Raw genomic sequence first — 20,080 nt, 5'->3', positions numbered from 1 at the left:
TAGAATAAAAAAAAAAATAGTACCAAGTGTTGATCAGGATGTGAAGAAACTGGAAGGCTCACACACAGCTGGTGGGAAAGTAGAATGATATGGCCACTTTGGAAAATAGTTACGCAAACAGTTAACCATACAGCTACCATTTGACCCCCAAATTCCACTTTGGTTACCTACCCAAGAGCATGAAAATGTACGTCTATATAAAAACCTGTTCACGGATGTTTAGAGCAGCACTATTCATAATAGCAAAGAGGCAGAAATAACCCAAATGTCCATCAATTGATGGATGGATACACAAAATGTGATAAACCCAGTCAGTGGGTTATTATATGGGGCCATAAAAATGAACAAAATATTGATATATGCTACAATATGGATGAAGTTTGAAAACATTATGGTAAATGGAAGATGCCAGTCACAGAAAGCACGTATTATTAGTCTACTCAGGCTGCTAAAACAACGCCATAGACTGGGTGGCTTAAACAACAGATATTTATTTTCTCACTGTTCTGGAGGCTAGAAGTCCAAGATCAAGGTGCCATCAGGGTTGGCTCCTGGTGAGAGCTCTCTTCCGGCTTGCAGACGGCTGCCCCATCCCTGTACGCTCACATGGCCTTTCCTCTGTTCCTACTTGGGGTTGGGGGGGAGACCGCATTCTCTGGGGTCTCTTCCTCTTGAGGACATCACCCCTACAGGCTTAGGGCCCCACCATATGATCTCATTTAACCTTAATTATTCCCCCAAAGGCCCAAACTTCAAATACTATAAAACTGAGGGCTAGGGCTTCAACATATGAATTTGGGGAGCACACAATCCTGCCCATAAAACCACATATTATATGATCACATCTATCTGAAATGTTTAGAATAGACAAATCTATGGAGACAGATTTAGAGACAGAAAGATTAGTGGAGGTGAAGAGAGTAAGGGATGGTAGCTAAAGGGTACAGGGTTTTTGGGGTAATGACAATGGTTCAAAAATTTTCTGTAGTGATGGTTGAGCACATCTGAATATATTAAAAATCACTGGAAAACTAATTAAACGGATGAATTCTAAGGCTTATGAATGGCATCTCAATAAAATCATTATTAAAAAATTCAATACAATCCCAATTTTAATTCCAGCAGTTTTTAGAGAAGAAATTGACAAGCTAAATATGGACCTAACAATAAGTGGGGGGGCGGGGGGGAAACAAAGTTGGGAAGACTTATACTACCTGGCTTCCAAGAGTTTTCATAATGCGACAGTAATCAAAAACAAAAATGCAAACAGCAATCAATATCCCACATGAACACAGATGCAAAAATATTTCACAAAACAAATCAATAATGTATCATTCCTTTAGGATGGATATAGAGATCAATGAAACAATATTCTAGAAATAGAACCATACCTATATTATCATTTAATTTTAACAAAGGCATCAAAGCAATCTATGGGGACAAGTCTTTACAACAAACAATGCAGAAATAAAAATGGATGTCCATACAGTGGAAAAACTAAGCTCAAGCCTACCTCACACCATATACAAAAGTTATATGGATGGATCAGAGGCCTAAATGTAAAAGCCCAAACCATGAATTTTTATGAGAAAAACACATTATCGTCTAGGGGAAAGGATTCTTAAAGGTCACAGAAGACAGGAACTGTAAAAGAAAATTAAATTAGGTTTCCTCAAAATAAAATAGACCTACTCATCCAAAGACACCATTCAGAAAAGGAGTAGCAAGCATTGGACTGGGAGAAAACATTAGCAAAACCTATGCGACCAAACACTGGTGCCCTAAATACATAGAGAACTCCTACGACTCGGTAATAAAAGACTTGGACATTGTACGGGGGAAAAGGATGTTAAATTACGTTCATCTTCCTTAACTGTGCCTCTGTGAAGGACAGCTTAGGGCTTTGCACATGGGTAATTTCAAGTTGGGTTTTACTCATCGTATCCATGGTCTTGATTCTTGCAACAATCACAATGGCTCCCTGGTCTTCTAGCTCTGATACACACTGGCTGCTCTCTAGACCAATCGGACAATACTAATCCTGGAACTTTACCCTGCTCCCTTAAATCTAATCCATGGGTTCATGGAGATCTCATAATTCTCTGCGCACAGAAATTTCATAATTTTTCCCCTAGTATCAATCTTCTCATTATTTTGGGCACTAGAGATTTAGCATCTTCAATTCTGAGAAATGATTTTATGTTCTCTTTACAGAAAGATACCATAAGTTTAAAAAAAAAAATCTCCTCTGCTTTTCTCCAGAATTCCTAACGGTCAGATATTAATTAGGCCTCCTGGGTTAGTTCTCAGGCACCAAAGCTTTGTGCCCTTTCACTTCACTTTCGCCTATTCTCCTAGCTCTGTTACTTTCCTTAAAATCAGAGTTCTCATTTGAAATAAAGGTTCTTTTTTCATAGCATCCCGTTCCTACTCTACTACTGTAGTAAGAATCTCTTATATCTGATGATGCTGACTTTCAAAACATTTTCTTCTGTTGCCGGTATTAACAGTTTCTCCTATCCCTTTTCATTCTATGGTTGTTTATTCTGTTCTTTCAAAACACAGCTATTCATGCTTATACTCATAACGATAAGGAACTGCAATGCCAGCTGGAAACACCACTGGACTGAGACTGGAGGGCCACAGCACGTGAGGCGGCCACTTCGCTGCTGCCGCCTCGCATGGCGATAAATGGATGTGCCCTTCAGGGCCGTTCATTCTTCCTGAGAGCTATTCAGTCTCCAGCATCACCACCAGTGTTTTGCAAGGGAATTGGGGACCAATCATTCTAAATGCTAACTTTCTGTCATAGCCAGTGCTCATAGTTCCTACTTATGCCAACGTCCAAGCCTCCTGCCCTGAATTTCTGACACAGTCTCCTTCAATGTGTTCGAAGGACACACAAGAGTTCTGCCTGGGACACAGGATATACTCTTGGCCGCCAAATGATCTGTACTTGGGAGTAGAGGGGATGATGGGCTGTTAATTTTACAGATTTTGAATCTATTCATCATCTCCCAGGCACCGCCCCATCTCACACTACCTTCTGCCAAACTGGAGTCTTCAGATCCCGAGCCTCTCCAGTCCTGCAGGAACAGTGGCTTTCCTGCTGCAGCACCTCTCACCACCCTCTAAACCAGGGCTTCCTATATTCTGGTAATCAGTTACCCCGCCTCCATATGCCTTCCATCTTCCAAAAAAAAAAAAAATTTTTTTTTTCAAGTTTTTTTTTTCATTCCAGTTAGTTAACATACAGTATAATATTAGTTTCAGGTGTAGAACTTAGTGATTCATCGCTCAATACAACACCCAGTGCTCATTATTAACAAGTGCCGCCTTTCTATTCCAGAACACCTACGGTGTTTATTCTCTTCCATTCTTCGTCTTCACTGATCTTAAAATTCTTTTACTACCGTTTTAGTGATGTCGCAAAGGGGAAAGTCAAAACGTAATTTTCATCTTTAACCAAAGCCCAGAAATTGGCGCTTTTGTTTTCTGTTTCTATTGCCACTACCCCAGTTCAGAACTTAACACAACACCCGTGTGGAATACTACTACTCAGACCAAGTTGGTCTCTGGTTGCCTTGGACTTCTTCCTGTTTTAATCCCATTTGGTTTTGAGATTAATCCTATTTCTAGATTAATCCTCCTAAAATCTGTTTACATCAAGTCATTCATTCTCAAGTCACATATCCAATCTCTATGAACCTACACTTTCAAAACAAAACCAAGGAAACAAGTGCAAACTCACTTACCTGGTTTTCAAGGTTCGCCAAAATGGGGCACCATCCTTTATCCAAGCCAATTAAATCAACCAATTCATCTGGTTATTTTTGTGCCATTCAAGCTGGCCGACGCCGTGTCCAATGCCACGTTCGCTAGCAGTGCTACTCGCACTTTCTCATTCATCCTTCTCTCTCCAGCCAAATTCACCAAGATTCTCATTCGTTGTTTTCTGGGCATCCATAGCCATTCTTTGAAGTCCATCTCAATAGCCCTGGTTCATGAACATTTCTAACCTTGCCAGGGTCAAATTCTTTCTCCCTCCTCCGGTATCATCCTGTGCAATATTTCCTGTCTGCACTACCACCAAAATATCCCATCATAAATATTCCATCACACACATCCCCCCACATGCACCTACACATCCACCATTTCATTAGGCATTTGACATAACTTATAAGAATACCTGAAACAGACGGGTGGGGGATGGGCTAGATAGATGATGGTATTAAGGAGGGCACTCGTGATGAGCACTGGGTGTTGTATCTAAGTGAGGAATCACTGAATTCTACTCCTGAAATCAATGCTTCACTGTATATTAACTAATTTGAATCTAAACAACAACAAAACCCCTGCAACATAACAGTACAAAACAGGCCAGAATAAACATCTACAAGAACGGGAAAATAAAACAGGATACAAAAATTATAATGTCTATGCCAGAATCCTAAAATCTACCTAAACAAATATGAATTACAAAAAAAAAAAAAAAAAAATACATTACACATTTGGAGGGCTATCTGCCAGAAGTAATTTTGATTTCAGAGTATTTATCTCCAGCATTTCTAACAGCATTCGAGTAACTGACTGTTGAGTCAATTCCTAATTCTGACTAAAGTGCAAATATTATCAAAGTAATCAAGGAAAATAAATTTTAACAAAGATGCTTGTTTCCAGATGACACAACGACAATCACAAGAGGTGAGCTACAAGCTAAGCCTGGTATGAGGCCAAGAGACCATCTCTGTTCACTCACAGGGATGTTTCAGAGCAAATTCTCTGTAAGGATCAACCACCAGGGTACCATGTGCATAAAAACCAAACCCTACAGATTACTTGTTTACTTGCAATTGAGAATTTGTGTTAAAGGTTATTTTTAAGTTAATATAAACATCCATTTTCTCCGCACAAGTATGTGTGTGCACGCGCGTGTGCAGGTATCACACAGAGAGATGTGAACGAGACAGAGCCCAAACTGTAGGGACCGCTGGTATGGCCAAGACTCCGATGGAAGACGGAAGGAAAGGAAGTACTGCTCACTGTGTGCCTTTTTGGCCTGCTAAATTTTACAACAGGATTATTGATCTGGAAAGCAAAAATTCCATTTTAAAAAGCCCCCAAATAGACCTACTCTTGGGTTCATGTAGTTTTTCCTACAGGTAGTTGTAAAGTGAGTGGCTGTGTCCGACCGTGGAAGAGTTCAGCCGAAAGCCCAGCTATTCCTCATGAAAAATGCTGGTCCAGGGAACCCCTACTTGCTGTTTTTGCGAAGAGGAAACAGACACGAAGCTTATATGGGAGATAAAAACAGGTGTATGCTTTTGAGGGAGTAGTGAACCACCTCTCACAAAAAAATGACACCAATCGTGCTTTGAATCCAGGCCGAGTCCTCAGAAAGGCAAGAAATCAGAGCCGACCCATCTGGACAGACTTTACACAGCTTTGACAACACACAAGCTTCAGTTTGTATTTTTTTACTCTTAGCTTTCAATCAACTGCACTATGTGGGGAAATGTTATCGGAAAAGGAAAAAGATTCTTAGTGTGTATCAGAAGCTGCTAGAGAGAAATCATCTATCCAGGGGAACTAGTCATTCCTTGAATCAGCCTCGAGTCAGATGTGAGGACAGGCATCCCCAGATTATTTCGAGTACATTATGTGAAAGGGAGAATAATCCACGTCTAAAGAAAGACTCTGAAATGGATGCATTCCTGAATTACTGAGTGTGGTTTTTCTGTGCTGTGGGGAAACCGCAGCCCTCCGGCTTCCAGATGCTTTCTCTCCGCACGAAGTGGGGCTCCTTCTACTACTCTGCTTACAGAGACCACACTTACCACCCGCCGTTCCAACACATGCAGAACTGCGTGTTAATACATCATTTACTTTAGACGAAGAGTAGAAAAACAAAACAGGACTAATGTTTACAAGAAAATGGGTCACATCTAAAATTATTTTTAAAGCAAAAATAATTAAAATAGAATTTGAGGATTAAATATAGGAATTAAGAGGAAACCATCCAGAGGTAAAAATAAACTAGAAGCCTAAAAAGTAATAAAATAGAATTGAAGCTTCATTCAATAGTCAATGGGTTAGTTGTTCGACGCTAAGGCAGCCAGAGTCTAACAAACCCACATATTTGCCTTTTAAAACTTTGGAGAGTCTTTTCAAAAAGCTCCCTGGGGTTTCTTTGGCAACACAGCCAGCGGCAGAAAGCGGAAGGGGATCCAAGCGGACACGGGGCCTCTCGCTCAGAGGTCTGTCCAAGCCTCGCGGCCACGGCAGGCTGGAAAGGGGTCGGTGGGGTGGCGGCTCGCGTTAAGGAGCCAAGCCTGGTTCTGCCTCCAAAATGGGCCAAGTCACTCTCTCTCACCCCACAACCGTTCAACCATTTCCGAGGTATACTTCTGCGTGACTGGTGGGGACAAGTCACAGAAAGGGGTTACATCAGATACAAAGGGGTCTAGGGCCAAGCCACACATGCGCACATTTCTGTAGATGTTTGCAGAGCACCTTCCCCGCAGCGGGGGCCGCAAAGGACGGCTCGGTTCATCTCCCGCTGATATGTCCCGCCGGAAGCCAGGGGGGTTACTGCCAGCGCTTAAGGGAGAGGAGGGGGACTCCGGTGACCGTCACCCCCAGCACCACACCTCCGACTTAAACACATCTGGGGAATCGCTCCGCGACTCTGAGTTACCACCAAACGCAAACCATTTTCATCTTCTAACGGAAAAGTCAATTCAATTAAAGAAGCAAACCTAAACAGAACTATTTCCTACCACCGCTTCTTACCCAACGGGAACTTACAGTGGAATCTTGAACAGCTAGCTTGTATTATAATCATCTGGAAAGGCTACACTGAAAGTTGCATTAAAAATTCTATCTATCTTCACATGTCAACAAACGTGCCGGGACAACTGGCAGGAGCAGCAAATCCACCTCCCACTTGGCACAGCTGGTCTGTAAAGTTAGGAAAGAATCGGCCGTCGCTGGGCCACTGTCGGTACGGTTCCGAAAAGGATGTCCCGTATAAAGCAAATGCACATCCACAGCCTATCTCAAAAGCCAAGTCTGCCTGCAACTGATAGTGATTAACTATAAAATTTGTCTGAAAATGCTCAAAGCAGTCTAAATACGTACACCAGGATTCACATTTAGAAGGAAAAGAACCTGAACATAGCACATTTGTACAACTAATTAACAAAATATCACTTCTAGAGGCAATGATGCAATATCATTTCTGTGGGTTCTCCCTCAAAGTTAAATATAGTTTCTCAATCCTAAAAATTATTATTTTTTTTGAGACAGAGCTAGTGAGTGAATACAGGGGAGGAGAGAGAGGGAGAGAGGGAGAGAGGGAGAGGGAAAGAAAAAGATAACCTTAAGCGGGCTCCACGCCTACCATGGAGCCAGAGGAGGGGTTCAATCCCACAACCGTGAGATCATGACCACAGCCAAAATCAAGAGTCAGATGCTTCACCAACTAAACCACCCACGCACCCCCTACAAACTATTTTAAAAGTATTAGGTCAGTGGTGAAAGGCAGAGTTTTGCAAGTAAGTGTAACTAGGACTTATATTTGCATAATGAAAACAACTAATAAATGGTATTTTAATATGCATGTTCTACACTGAAAATCTAGAAAGCACAGAAGATCATTTAAAAATGTACCATCTAGGGACGCCCGGGTGGCTCAGTCAGTTGAGTGTCTGACTCTTGATTTCAGCTCAGGTCACGATCCCATGGTTGTGGATCGAGCCCCGCGGAGTGTGAGATTCCCTCTCTCCCTCTGCCCCTCTGCCCAGCTCACGTGTGTGCTCTCTCACTCTCTCCAGAGTAAATTAAAAAAAAGAAATTAGCATCTATTAAAAAAAAATACCAGTGATAAGCCCCATACCTCTGGAGAGCTACCTTCAATATGGGGCGATGTGGTTTTTCACAAGCAGAGAGGATGCACTGAGGGTTCACAGAACACGTACCACTTTGCATCCGGCTTCTCCCTTGTTACAGACATTATTACATGTCCAAGAATATCCTGCAGTGTATCTCTATTGGCTGTTTATAACCTTTAAATACCACTTCATCTTTAGTGATGAAGACTGAGGTTGGTTTCCACGGTTTCCTATTACTAAAATATTCTGAATAGCCTTGTACGTACAATTTGAATACCACGACTTCCTTAGAACAGAGTTAAAAGTTAGAAAGCCAAAACACTGTCTTTATATTTCTAAATGTCTCCCCAGAAAGATCACAGCAAACTAACGTTTCCATCTGACGACAGGAATTTCACCTCCCTCTGTAGTCTGCCAAACACTGGTTACAATCACTTCTTTTAAAACGGTTTTCAGTTTTGGTGTAAAAAATTTAATTCTTCATTTCTGTAACAATTATAAGTTGTAACATTTTCTCATACGCCTACAGACCATTTGCATTTCTTCTATGAATCAGTTATGTCCTTTAGAACCTCACTCTAAAAGTCTGGATAAATACATAGGAGAACGGTAGCTACATTTGGAAAAACTGTAAAATACCTTTATGTTTAGGTTTATCTGATGTTAGCCACATTCATTAGGTGAGCCAAACATATCCATGTGAGACTATTAAAAAAAAAAAAAAGTACAAGACGAAAACATCCAAATGCATTCGTTGGGCTGGATGGTTATTTCAAAGAAGACACGGGTCATCATGAATCTGTTGTGAAAGAATTTGTTATTCTTTCGGTTTGATCAGCTTTTCTAGGAGATTCTGAGCTTTCTCTAAAGGTAAGAGGGAATCTGGCAGCAGGTAGGCTGAGCTACTGGAATATTCCCCACGGCTCCTAGGAAGAGCTGGCCAGGGCCAGAGCATGTCAGCCTGACGAGTGACAGCAGCAGCTGGGACGTGACCACGCAGCTGGCAGGCACTGGCCGCGGTAGGACCAGCACGTCCTGGCACGTTGTGCCTGCGAAGCATGCGCGGCCGAGGGCTCAGTCACTCTGGGTGCAAAGGTGCCCCCAGGCCCAGGGACCATGAACTGTGTCACAGAACATCAGGACGGAGAGTAAATATGAATCCTGACTAGGTCTGTTATCACTTACTGCGAGGTGAACGGCCAAGACTTGGAAACAGGAACGGGATCCTGAGTGTACTGCTGGGGAAAAAGAAGACTTCGAAAAACAAACAAAAAACGAGGCTAATAAAACAGAATCAACTAATTCAGCTCACAGCACCACAGGGAAAAATCCGAACTCCAGCGTTGAGAACTTTCGTAGGCATAAGGAAACAATGAAAGACACCAACGCGGAGGTTTCTCTGGATCCCAGGGGAAGGCAAAACATGGTCTGCGGTGTATACTGACCAAGGGAAAAAAGGCCTGTGATCTGGAAAGGAGGGCAGGCAGATCTGGCGCCCAGCGAAACCAGAAACTTCTACCACACTCGACCAGATGGGCCGCTCTCAGTTACACCACAAGGACCCTCCATCATCCTGCGTTCTCACCATAAACGTTTGCTCCACTCATCAAGACCCACGCTTGCTCTGAGCGAAGCATGACACCTGAAGTGTCAATAAACTGACTAAGAAATTACATTACCTATTTCAATTTTTCAAAAAGGAAGAAGTCTACTATTGTTTACCCACCTATCACATACCCACCAGCACAGAACGCACGCCTGTATTTTACTGGGAAAAAAAAAAGTTGCTGTATTGACTTTTTAAAAAAACTTGACTTTAAAAAAAAACAAACATGTATTTTCAAGGTTTGTTTCTTTTTGAGAGAGAGACAAGAGTGTGAGTGGGGGATGGGCAGAGAGAGGGCGACACAGAATGGGAAGCAGGCTCCAGACTCTGAGCTGTCACCACAGAGCCCTATGCGGGGCTCGAACCCATGAACTGTGAGATCATGACCTGAGCCGCAGTTGGACACCCAACCGACTGAGCCACTCAGGCGCCCCAACAGTTGACTCTTGAACAAGAGGGTTGAACTGAACGGGTTTGCTTAAATGTGATTTGTTTTCGCTACATACAGTAGTGTAAATGTACTTTCTCTTATGATTTTCTTAGTATTTTCTTTTCTCTAGCTTATTGTGAGAACACAGTAAACAATACATATGACATAAATGTGTGTTAATCGACTGTTTATGTTCTTAGTTGGGTTTCCACAGTTGAAAGTACTTGGCTATTAAATTTTGGGGGGGGGGGGTCAAGCTATATGCGGCTTTTTCACTGCACAGGAGGTCAATGCCCCTAACTGCCGTGCTGTTCCAGGGTCGGCTGTATAGTACGTAAGACATCAAGGAAAGTTAGAAGCTAGGAGACAAAGACTGGACAGACAGACATGCCGGAAGGAGCAAGGGCTTGAGGCTCAAACTGTAGAAGAAAAATGAAGCCCCTGAGAGTAGCGGCTGGAAACAAAGGTGAGTGAACTAGATCTTTCTGACTGCAGATGCTCTGGGACTGTTTTCTTTCCAAAAACACCTTTCTCTTTCCTTTGCCATTTTGAGTTAAAAAGTCAAGAAAAATGTTTACACTGTATAATAAGGCTCTAAGAATATTTGTTTCACATTCAAAAGCAGGGTATTTTCTCTAGAAAGCAAGTCACATGTTTCTCCAGGATAAACAAAGGGTAAAAATTGAGCCGTTAGCCCCCAGCCAGAGTTAGGAAGGAAAAGGATCCCTCTTTCCTCTCAACCAGCTTTTCCTCTCGCCTGATTCTAACCCATTCTCCGTCAGCAACTATCGCCAAGGACGCTCTGACCTTGCAGAGTGAACAGTGGGTGCACAGTCTGCTCCCTCCTCCCAGGACCAAAAGCACCCGCTAACCTGAAACACAACCTGACAACCGCCAAGTGTCAGATGTCAGTGTAAACCAGCCCAGAGGAGATTATTTTAAAAGGCGAGTCAGCAAGTGGTTAACACGGAGACCGAACACACACCCGAAGAGAAAACTTTACAAAAATCTGCAGTGTTCCGCAAACGGAGGCGGGGCTAGCACTGCCACGGTGTCTCCAACAGCACCCGGTCTTAGGGGACCCTCAACGCAAGTGACCACATGCTCCGGAAAAGCGTGCGCGACGCCCCAAAGTTCTAGTTGTGACAATAACACCACCAATACTGCAAATACTTTGAGCAACAGGATTCACTCAGATACAGAATCTGAAGGTGGTTAGCGGATAAAGGCAGGTTTCTAGGGTCAGGCTACTGCGCATTTTAGTACCGCCATCATTTACTGTGGCTGCCGTATCAAGCAAGTTACATGAGCCTTTGGGGAAGTGGTTTCCGACACCAACAGAGGAGGGTCACTCCCACCTGCCCTCGGGGGCAATGCAAGCCTTGAGGAAGACGAAGATGCTTCCTGGCCCAAGGCCTGACACATAAGACTCCAACTGTAGCTGTTATTTCATAAATACCTGAAGAATTAAAGTAAGATATTTTAGACTCAGTCGGCCTCTCCACTCGTAATAAATGTATAAAGCTGTTATGTTGTCAAACGCAACTGGGAGGAAAAGAATACTCAATTGAAGGGCAGCATTTCCAAAAAAATTTAAAAACTGCAGAACTACACATTCTAATTATTTACAGAATAAAAGAAGCCAGTAACTGCTGTTTCTACATTCTCAGAGTTCTGAGAGCATGGCATGGTCCTGGACAGAGGATCAATCTGATTTAGCCAAAAATCACATGTGAAGAAATTCCCCAGAGACAAATCAGCAATTAGACGTCTTTGGTCTCCACACCGGGGCTCCCTGGGCTTTCCGCACACCAGAAACCCAGCCAAGTGCCTTGTCTCGCCACTGAAATCACCACCTTCAGCTGTATTACTTACAGGATTAAACAAAAACAAAAAAGATCATAAAGGTCATACACCTAGGTAAGCCACAACCCTCGAGTGGAGGAACCTCCTCTCTTCTGTCAAAGATCCTATCCTCCTTAAAGGCTTTCTCTATGTCCTGTGACCCAGCAATCCACTCCCAGCTATCCACCCAAGACAACAATATTCACAACAGCATAGTTCAGTAAGAGCCAAAGGGTGGAATCAACCCAGGCGGCCCATCACTGACGAACGGATGAACAAAACGCGGTATGTGTCCCTGCAATCCAGCCGTCAGGAGGAGGATGTGCGGACACGTGACACAAGGCTGAAGCCACAAACACCGTGCTAAGTGAAAAAAGCCGGTCTCAAAAAGCTAAACATTGTGTGATTCCACGTTTCTAAAATGTCCAGAACACGCAAATGCACAGACAGAAAGTTGATTAGTGGTTGCCGGGGACCGAGGGGAGCAAGAACGACAGTGACTGCTCATGGGTACGGATCTTCTCTTGGCGGTGATGGAAATGTCCTAAAATGAGACCATGTTGGTGGCTGCACGGCCCTGGGAATATACTAAAAACCACTTAAAGAAGGGTGAATTTGGGGCGCCTGGGTGGCGCAGTCGGTTAAGCGTCCGACTTCAGCCAGGTCACGATCTCGCGGTCCGTGAGTTCGAGCCCCGCGTCAGGCTCTGGGCTGATGGCTCAGAGCCTGGAGCCTGTTTCCGATTCTGTGTCTCCCTCTCTCTCTGCCCCTCCCCCGTTCATGCTCTGTCTCTCTCTGTCCCAAAAATAAATAAACACTGAAAAAAAAAAAAAAAAAGAAGGGTGAATTTTACAGTATGGGAGTTATATCTCAATTAAGTTGGTTTTTTAACAACGTAAATGTACTCGCACATAGGAATATGTACACAACTATAATAACTTTTAAGTTAATTTTGAGTTAGACATGCAGCTTCATGTCTATTTAAAGTAATGCTAATTTGGGGGGACGATCCTAAAATGTTAGCATAGCTGAGGGTACACTGGAATATCACATAGCCAAGTTTGACAACTATGGATACATACTAAAAATCTAAGATTAAATCTCCACTGAACTAGCAACTTTAAACTACTAGAACCAGCAAAGCGGTAGCAAACTGCTGTCTAGGGAGTTAGCTTAAATTTCAATTTCTTATATCTGAATGGAATCAAGAAACTTACAAGTTAAAAAGTGTATCGTCAAGTACATACTAGAGAACAGGAGCTATGTCTTTTACACCCTCATGATCTTTGTGGCAGGCAGACAGTCCCTTGCACACACCATGGACCACATAACGAGCGAATGAGATACTTTAATACCGTATGTGTAAAACAAGGTCGTGACTGTCAAGCTTTTTGCTCGACGTGGTAACCCTTTAGATAAGGGTCAGCGAACTGTTCCCATAAAGGGCGAGACAGCAGATATTTCTGGCTTTGTGGGCCAGACTGCTTTTATTTTTTCTTTTTAACGTTTATTTATTTTTTTAGAGAGTGAGCGTGGGGCAGAGAGAGGAAAACAGGATCCGAAGCAGGCCCCGCGCTGTCAGCGCAGAGGCCAGTGCGGGCCTCGAACCACGTCCTGAGCCACGGAGGACCAGACCATTTCTGATGCAAGCACCCTGCTCAGGCCCTGAAGCACAAAGGCGACCGCAGACAACACAGAAACCAACGCTCCCCTGCTTTCACTGGCGCGGTCCGATGGAACTTTCCGCAGCGACGAAGTAGTGTGCCATCTATCAAGCACCTGAAGTACAGATACCGTGACTTAGGAACTGTTCATTTTAGTGACTGCCAATGTAAACAGCCACACGTAGTCAGTAACGACTATACTGCACAGCACTGCTTTGGACTAACCAACTAGCCAATTTTACCTCTGGCCAAAACACTTAAAGAGTGTGAGTTAATTTTTAAAGCTAAAAAAGGACTCTGAGTATATCACAGGGTGAAAATGCAAAGAGAAAACACGATGTAAAATTTCTAACCATTCACAGATCATACTGGTAAATAACTGAACTTCTAAGCAAATTAATCTCAGCTCAAGCAGTAGGATACGTGTAGAGCTCCATGTATCTGGATTTCGCCATACTCTGTCTGGTATATACTTGCTGGATTCCAGCGCGGAGGTCGTCCCAGATCTGGTCAAGGCCAATCTGCTTCAGTCCATGGGGATTCTGACTCCTGTTTGATGACATCGTGAGCGATACTCTTAGGTCGTCCAGTGCAGCAATCCAAACTCAAGGTACAGCTAATTCTCCATCAGATGAAAATATACAGTATCATTCCAAATTTATTCACAGCAGCTCAGAAAGGATGTCCTTTATATGTAGAGAATGAAATCTCATTGCAGGCAAACCTGAGGAAGAAATGAAGCCAATTAATTCTTTCTCGACATCCTGGGGTGGGTAATGGGGTGCCTGCCACGCACACAGAAATATTCAGTCTGTGGGCATTAGTGGGCACCACTCTAATCTAGAGAATATTTCTCTTTCTCTGTGGAAACAAACTCATGTTAGATGGTCTACGTACAGAGATAAGCTTACTTATCAGGGATTTAGGTCGGAATCCTATGAACTCACAAGAAAAGTGTTCACAAGAAAAGCCGGGTGAAACTGCAGAAGCACAGCTAACACTGTTGCTCTTTTTTGCCTCCTGAAGGTATCAAAACTTAAACTTAACCACTTGGCCTACATAACAACTAGAAAGATAAACTCAAAGGAAAAAAGGCAAAGCTAACTCCCAGAAAGCCAAACACAAACACCTAAAAAGTAGGAAAAACCAACCGCACTAGTTACCTGTGAATTCTAACAGTTTTTCACTTAGCACTTTGCAGGAACGCAGATGTTGGGGAGGTTGAAGGTGCAGGGAAACGGTCACTCCCCCTTTTAGAAGGGAATTTGGCAGGAATCATCAAAATTTAAAATGTCCCCTAAATTCAGTGGCCGGGGTCTGAAGCTCGGCTCCACACCTACTAGGTATGAGGTCTTCGGCAAGGTACTTCACTTCTCAGCCTCGATTTCTTAATCCTCAAAAGGGGGGGCAGATCATTTTTCTCAGACAGTTACTGTGAAGTCTAAATAAGATAATGCCTCTGTTATTTACTACCTTATCGATATTTAACACATAGTCAACGCTTCACAATTAATACTGGCTATTATTTCCAAGTGTATAAGGCTCCTGCAAAATAGAATTTAATGCTTCAGGATTTCAGATCCATAGATAAAGGGCCGGAGGTATTCCATAGCCTAGTAACTCAGTACTTCTCAATACGTAATACTACAGTCACACCTTAAGGATCATCTACGTACATCACACTGAAATGTGGAGGCTTTTAAACAAGTACTTCTGTTGTCAAATTAAGAAACACTGAATTATTTGAATGGCTCCATACAATAAATGTTGGAGGTAAATGATGTCTGGAGCAGTAAGAATGGGTTGTCAAAGCTTGCCAGTGCAAATTTGAGTTCAGCAAGTAATTCGGTACATTCTCCATTTTCCATGGCATTAGCGCTCCCTGTAGGCTAAGGCACATTTGAGGAGAATGTAGTTCATACTTGTGGATCAAGTCCGAAAACCAAATCATCTCTAATATTTATTTAGCTTTTACGGAGGCTTCACGCCCAGTGTGGAGCCCAACGCGGGGCTTGAACTCACGACCCTGAGATCAAGACCTGAGCCAAGATCAAGAGTCAGACGCTTAACCAACTGACGCACCCAGGCACCCCTCTACTAATTATAATCTAAGCTTTGGGACCTACTATTTTATGAAGCCACACTACCACTCTTGATCCTGCAAGTATTCTACAGCATACGCTCAAAGAAGTAGGCTCAAATGTAGAACATAAACGTATCTGACAGAAGAATTCCCTCAAGTTTTAGGGAAACCAACCACCCAGCAGCCACTTCGCAAATGCTCCCGGAATCTATGTTCCATCTGCCTTTCCTTCCGTCTCCCTTGGGAGGATCATACCCACCAACACCCCACTTGACAGGGTGTTTGGACCCGTAGTACCGCCTGGTGGCGCGACCTATTTAAACCCGCACTCCTTGTGTTCCACCCGGGGGAAATCATCACTTCAACTCCCCGGACTCACACACACACTTCAGTTAATTCTAACTTAGATAAGCCTTCTCAGATCCATCTAGATGCTCTTTTACTCCTCTTTCTTCCCGTTTAATTCCTAGCAGCAACCGGGAAAAATGTTCCACTCTTTCCATTTTCACCTTTTCCTCACCGTATCACTTCCACTGGGCCGCATAAAAGTACCTTCAAGTTCAACGGGTTACTACGGGGACGTGTCCCAACCTCCTTCCTTCAAACCCCCACCTGCCAGTGACTCACGAAGTGTATCTCCAACCCAGACTGCTTCTCTCGAGTCCAGGCCCATCTACACATCTCAGTGCCCAGTTCACACCCCCTCCTAGACCTCGCACACCCAGCAGGCGTACAGCTGAACGCAGGAGCTGCCCCCAGATCCCCCGTTCACTGGTGCCGCCCATCTCAGTGAGCTCCAGAAACCTGGGATAATTCGAATGCCTCGTTCCTATTCTTTCACATCTGAGTGCTACTGATTTTAACCTTCGAGGTCACGTCACATCCACTCACTACTACCTCCGTTTCCTTCCCCAGCGGTCACTGTCGTCATCGTCGTCGTCATCATCATCACTGCCGCCGCTCCCCAGGCTGCTTGTGCCTGGAAAGCTCCTGTGCTCCCCCGCCCACGTCCAGCCAGGTGACACTCACTAGAAGTCCCAGACCAGTGAGGTGCGCCCACCTCGTGGGACTTTCCCTTCTGAACTCTCATTCCTGGTAATCCCAGGCCTGTGTCTCTCCCTTCTTTGCAGAGAAGGATTCATGGCACAGAGACCATCTCTTTTGCTGAGAACCTAGTTCGGAGCCCGGCACACAGATCAATGTTGTATATGAATAAATGAAATAACAAATTGGGGAACTGAAAAGCTGTTTTTAAAGGATTTACAAATAATGAAGTATCACCATTATAAAGCATCTGAACTTACCCTCAAACCCTCACTTAGAATCTCCATTAAATTCTATCTTGTTTCTTCCCTTTTTCCTTCAAACACTAGATTTTAGGCTGAAATTTTTCTTACTGATTCATTTACTAATGTTGTTATTCTGGTCACTACAAACGTATACATATTTTAACACAGTGTTTAAACAGACTTGTAAGACGCCCAGGAGTTCAGTGATCAGTAATATTTTACTGAACAAATATTTAGTACGAAACTACCATGTGCCAGGTACTATTGTAGGCACTGTCTTATGTACTCTTAATAATAGTAAATCTAAACAGACACAACTCTACTGCTGTGGAATAAAGCACCTAAGAAGCTAACCCATTAACTTTTGGTATGTGACACACTTGTAAAGTGGAAAATTTATGTACTATGCATTTGTGTACCAAAAATATTTGCTCATAAGAACCAATTACAGTAAGATTGGAGGTTAACTTTAAAGATGGTTAGTTCTGGCCCTCCCTTTTACGGAAGCAATCAAACCTAACCAATGTTACAACGCTAGAAAGTGTCAGAACAACAAGCCTGACATCTGGATTCTGAAAAGCCAGTATTCCTCAATACCCTGGTGTGAATTTTAGGTTCTTTTATTTTTAGGGTGTCAACAAATAGGGAACCAATTTCAACAGTCACAAACCAATCAATGTGATACATCACAACAATGAAAAAGGACACGAAACCATATGACCATTTCAGTAGATGCAGAAAAAGCATTTGACAAAGTACAACATCCATTCATGATAAAAACCCTCAACAAAGTAGGTTTGGAGGAAACACACCTCAACATAATAAAGGCCATTTATGAAAACCCATGGCCAACATCATACTCAATGGGGAGAAACTGAGAGCCTTTCCCCCAAGGTCAGGAACAAGACAAGGATGTCCACTCTCACCACTTTCATTCAACATAGTCCTGCAAGTCCTAGCCACAGTTATCAGACCAGAAAAATAAATAAAAAGCATCCAAAGCAACAAGGAAGAACTGAAACTCTATTTGCAGATGACATGACACTATCTAAAGAAAACCCTAAAGACTCCACCAAAAAACTACTAGACCTGATAAAGGAATTCACTGAATTTGGCAAAATCAAGGTACAGAAACCTGTTGCATGTCTATGCACTAATAATGAAGCAGCAGAAAGAGAAATTAAGAGAATAATTCCATTTACAACTGCACCAAAAATAATAAAATACCTAGGAATAAACTTAACCAAAGAGGTGAAAGGCCTGTACTCTGAAAACTATAAAACACTGATGAAAGAGATGGAAGACAACACAAATGGCAAGACATTCCATGCTCATGAACTGGAAGAACAAATACTGTTAAAACGTCTACACCATCCAAACAATCTACAGATTTAATGCAATCCCTATCAATACCTACACATTTTTCATAGAACTAGGACAAACAATCCTAAAATTTGTATGGAACCACAAAAGACCCCAGATAGCCAAAGCAGTCTTGACAAAGAAATACAAAACTGGAGGCATCACAATTCCAGACTACATGTTATATTACAAAGTTATAGTGATCGAGACAGTACAATACTGGCACAAAAACAGACACATAGATCAGTGGGACAGAAGAGAAAACCCAGAAATAAACCCACAATCATATGGTCAATTAATCTTCAACAAAGGAGGCAAGAATATGCAAGAGGAAAAAGACCATCTCTTTAATAAATGGTGCTGGGAAAACTGGACAGCTACGTGCAAAAGAAGGAAACCAGGCCACTTTCTCACACCATACACAAAAATAAACTCAAATGGATTAAAGACCTAAATGTGAGACCTGAAACCACAAAATCCTAGACAAGAGCACCGACAGTATTACTACTTCTACGACATCAGCTATAGCAACGTTTTTCTAGATATGTCTCCTGAGGCAAGGGCAATAAAAGCAAAAATAAACTATTGGGACTACATAAAAATAAAACCTTCCACACGCAAAGAAAACAACAAAACTGCAAGGCAACCTACTGAATGGAAGAAGATATTTGCAAATGACATGTGATAAAGGGTTAGTACCCAAAATATATAAAGAACTGATACAACTCAACACCAAAAAGACCCCAAATAAACCAACTGAAAAATGTGCAGAAGATGAAAAGACATTTCTCCAAAAAAGACACCTAGTTAGCCAACAGACGCATGGAAAGATGTTCAACATCACTCATCATCAGGGAAATACAAATCAAACTACAATGAGATAGATCACCTCACACCGATCAGAACGGCTAAAATCAAAAACAGAAGAAACAAGTGTCGGCCAGGATGTGGAGAAAAAGGGACCTTCTTGCACTGCTTGTGGGAATGTAAACTAGTGCAGCCGCTGTGGAAAACAGTATGGAGGTTCCTTAAAACACAACTACCCTATGATCTGGTAACTGTACTAAGTACCCACAAAATACAAAAATACTAATTCAAAGGGATACATGTACTCCTATGTTATTGCAGCATTTACAACAGTAAAATTATGGAAGTGGCCCAAGTGTCCATCAACTGATGAACGGATAAAGAAGATGTGGTGCATATATACAACGGAGTATTATTCAGCCATAAAAGAAGAATGAAATCTTGTCATCTGCAACAACATGGATGGAGCCAGAGTATAATGCTAAGCAAAATAAGCCAGAGAAAGATAAATACCATATGGTATCACTCATAAGTGGAATTTAAGAAACCAAACAAATGAGCAGAGAAAAAAGGAGAGACAAACCAAGAAACAGACTTACCTATAGAGAACAAACTGATGCTAACCAGAGGGGAAGTGGGTGGGGGGATGGATGAAATAGCCGATGGGGATTAAAGAGTACACTTCTCACGAGGAGCACCGAGCAGAGAGAATTTGTTGACTCACCGTACTGTACGCCTGAAGCTAACAGAACATGGTATCTTAACAATACTGGAGTTAAAATAAAAAACTTTAGAAAAACCCAGATTCACCAATTTTCTCTAGAACACCTCCACTCTCCTAACTCAGCATCGGCATCCAAATGTGCCCAAACACGTTCTTTACGTGCTTTTTCTTCCTCTGCTACACTTCCCATTCCAGTTCTAAGCCTTTACACCAAGACTCACTCACACTCTAGAAGATCAAACACAACCTTTTCATGTTAAAATGTCAGGGTGACATCACTCATCATCAGGGAAAGACAAATCAAAACCACGGTGAGATACCACCTCGCACCTGTCAGAATGGCTAACATGAACAACTCAGGCAACGACAGATGTTGGC

The 20,080-nt window shown here is 42.6% G+C and overlaps 1 protein-coding gene across 5 annotated transcripts in view; it reads right to left on the bottom strand.

Moving 5' to 3' along the window:
* Positions 1–20,080, bottom strand: part of CUL1 (cullin 1) — a 105,140-nt gene that overhangs the window by 54,840 nt on the left and 30,220 nt on the right. For 4 of the 5 annotated variants that reach the window (XM_023250691.2, XM_045052947.1, XM_023250690.2 and 1 more), the window contains exon 2: positions 13,861–14,161. In XM_023250691.2, the coding sequence (XP_023106459.1) occupies positions 13,861–14,000 (140 nt within the window). In that variant the 5' untranslated portion in view covers positions 14,001–14,161. Of the gene's footprint in view, positions 1–13,860; positions 14,162–14,600; positions 14,892–20,080 lie in introns of those variants that run through there. The other variant, XM_045052946.1, reaches the window with a different exon arrangement.

The sequence above is a fragment of the Felis catus genome, chromosome A2 (assembly GCF_018350175.1).
Source record: "Felis catus isolate Fca126 chromosome A2, F.catus_Fca126_mat1.0, whole genome shotgun sequence".
NCBI classification, from domain to species: domain Eukaryota; kingdom Metazoa; phylum Chordata; class Mammalia; order Carnivora; family Felidae; genus Felis; species Felis catus.
This window is presented reverse-complemented; position numbering and strand designations above follow the sequence as displayed.